Source organism: Pundamilia nyererei, unplaced genomic scaffold (assembly GCF_000239375.1).
Source record: "Pundamilia nyererei isolate P.nyererei 1_Seehausen unplaced genomic scaffold, PunNye1.0 scaffold00125, whole genome shotgun sequence".
Taxonomy (NCBI): Eukaryota; Metazoa; Chordata; class Actinopteri; order Cichliformes; family Cichlidae; genus Pundamilia; species Pundamilia nyererei.
Window position 1 is genome coordinate 1,908,593 of NW_005187526.1, and position 2,938 is coordinate 1,911,530.

The 2,938-nt window shown below is 40.0% G+C and overlaps 1 protein-coding gene across 3 annotated transcripts in view; it reads right to left on the reverse strand.

The window, feature by feature from the left end:
• ano10a (anoctamin 10a) overlaps positions 1-2,938 on the reverse strand; it is a 37,083-nt gene that overhangs the window by 8,788 nt on the left and 25,357 nt on the right. For all 3 annotated transcript variants that reach the window (XM_005742971.2, XM_013913314.1, XM_005742970.1), the window contains one exon: positions 2,061-2,177. In XM_005742971.2, coding sequence (XP_005743028.1) covers positions 2,061-2,177 — 117 coding nt within the window. The remainder of the gene's footprint in view (positions 1-2,060; positions 2,178-2,938) is intronic.

Sequence of the window (2,938 nt, forward strand, 5' to 3'; positions counted from 1 at the left end):
CTCAGTGGACAGTAACATGAGGAAGAAGAAACATGAGGAAGTAGGCCGTGGAATAGTAATGGGGCTAAAGGAACAAATGAACCAAATGTGGAAGGTAAAGTCCAAAGTGGGTTGAGTGGCAATAAGAGATTACATAAGAGGTCTCTGTCCAGAATGCAGAGTGCAGTCCTGGGAATAGCTAAGATACTGTGCAGAACCCTCAAACTTCCAGGCCTTATTAGGGATACTCTGATATTTGGATTGGATATAAATCTGACACTGATCCAAAAGGCTGGATCGAATATCAGTGACAATGAGTCGATGCACAGTGCAAAGAAAGAAATCCTGCTCTGTGTTATTCTGGGTTTACTTATTCACACAACAGCAGCAGCTAGCAGTAGATCAAATGTAGGATGAAGGAAGCTAAGCACAGAATTTGAGCAGTCTGACCATCTTCAAGTGATGTAAAAAATGTTTGCAAACCTCCAGACAGAAGCTGTTGGTATAGTAGTATATGCATTATGTGTGAAATATCTTCAAAGTGAGCCTGCAGGACTGGAAAGATCTGATAAAGATGTTTGTTTACTTTCACTCTCCTTATACCCACGGCAAAGGTAGTTTATCAGATCAGAACTCGGAAAAAGGTTGGATCGGTCCAGTAGGGATGGACTGAGCCAACTGACAACAACAACAACTTTACTTTATGTATTGGTAAAATCAAGTTCAGATCACATCTTGTTCTCAGATGAGAAACTGTTCTTTGTGTTTCTTGCTGACACCATTTACTACAAACAGAGTCCTCTGGTGATGAGGACTCCTCCCACTAAGCAAAGTGAAAAGAAAATGCCGTGTGGCTCGTGGTACCCCTCAGCCTCATAGTTGATACACCTATGGTGTCAAATTGAAAATCCTATATCATTTCGTTCTCAAATTATCATGTTCATAAACTTTGGTGTTCATGTTGCCTGCCTGGCAGGGTTATGACCAGAGATGAGCAGTAACGCATTACCGTAATCCGATTACTTTTTTCAAGTAACGAGTAGAGTAAGGGATTACATTTCAAAAAAGGTAATTCGATTACTGTTACTTTCCCGTGAGCATGCTGTGTTACTGCGTTACTAAAACCGTGATTTTTTTGTGAGAGTGTCTCATGACAATGACGTAAGCGAGTGCGACGTTCGTGGCAACAGCTGTGTGCAGATCAAAAACGGATAATATATCGAGTGCGGCAGAGAGTTTGAGCATGCAGCGTTTAAAGTGTGGAAGTACTGACCTTACTTTGAGTTTGATTCTGTAAAAAGTGACAAAAACATTAGTGTCCGCTGTTCACTGCATGGGAAGAATACTTCTTTTTACAGCGAAAAGAACCCCCTAAACGTCCGCGCAAGCACCGAGTATGCTGCCACGGGAATGTGAAATTCACAGAGAAACTGCCGGATCCTTCCACTGACATGATGGCTGCGACACACCTGCACCAGGGCAAACCTCCGCCTGCCCCACTCCTGCTAAACAGGTCAAAATAGAGCAACAGGACTGCTGAGCCTTTGATTTTATTTATTTTCTGCTGTGTTTTACGTGCAAGAGTGAGTGTAAACACAAAAAACTATTTTATTTTATTTTTTTATGCTGGAATGTGCAGAATGTTTGTTTAAATGTTAAACAAATTTCTTCCAGTCAGAGAATGTTGCATATAATTTCATTTTTGCTTGATGCATAAAGTTAAAAGATTAAAACTAATAAAACAAGTTTTAAAAAGAGACTTTTCCATTTGATTACATTATATATGATGGATTATTCAGAAAAAGTAGAATTGGGCTGAAAGATCTATCGCTTTATTACCTATTCAGGTTATAAATCATGTTTTTAAAAAGTAACTAAGTAACTAATTACTCTCAAAAATAAGTAATCAGTAAAGTTAAAGGATTACTTTTGGGGGGAAGCTTTTTTCAAGTAACTTGACCAACGCTGGTTATGACATTGCCCCATCAGCCTTTTATTGTTGTCAACCAATGTCAGAGGACAGGTAGCAACTTGCTGAGTGGTAACAAAGTAAAGAAAGTAAGAGCAGAGTCAGACTTTACCTTCTTCTTGAGGGCCTCCAATGATTCAAACTCCAGACGGGCCAGTTTGTCCTGGATGTGTTTGGGAACATCTTGGATGAGGAAGGTCAGAATGAACTTGAAGCCCAGCAGTACATGCTGAAAGCACAGACAGACAATCACATCATAGGGATTAAGAAGTTCAGGGTCAGCGTTTTATTTACATCCTTTTAGTTCCAAACAGAGGAAGGAGAGCATGCTTTGAAAGATACATCAACATAACCTGATTACAGTTTTTAAAGATTGGTGTCCTTCACGGGACACACTTTTGTAAAATGACAGAGGACAGAAGAGGAGAAGGGGAGTGACTGAGTGGACCGTCAGAGTGAGACAGACAGCCCCGGTACGTGTCCTTGAAGCTGAATGAGAATGAAAAAAACCCAGCACAGGCAGCTTTGACTCTGCCTTCTAACAATGACTCTGAAAGGAAACAGTAACCGTCGACACGTTCCCGTTTGGAACAGATCTGACAGCTAGAATGCCAAAATTCTGCAAGGAAGATGATTCAAGGAAAGCTAACAGGACAAAAATGTTATTTTGAGTACAAAAATCGTGTCTGTGTCTATATGACATGATTTTAGAGTAACTTTTGATGAATATGTCCATGGGCCATAATATGAAACTTTCGTGCTACCCAAATATTTTGAGCAGAAAAATTAAAAACATATTTCATGTGCATTGCATATTAGGATACATACAGACCCAACACCCAGAACACTTTGTGCTTGTAAAAGTCTTAACTGGGTCCACAGATCTCAGTTTCTCTCTGTCAGACCTCGAGTAATCAAATACAGCAAACTGCACACTTCTGAATCAGCAGAATATGCGTTTTCCCATAAAGATGATGAAACAAACACACA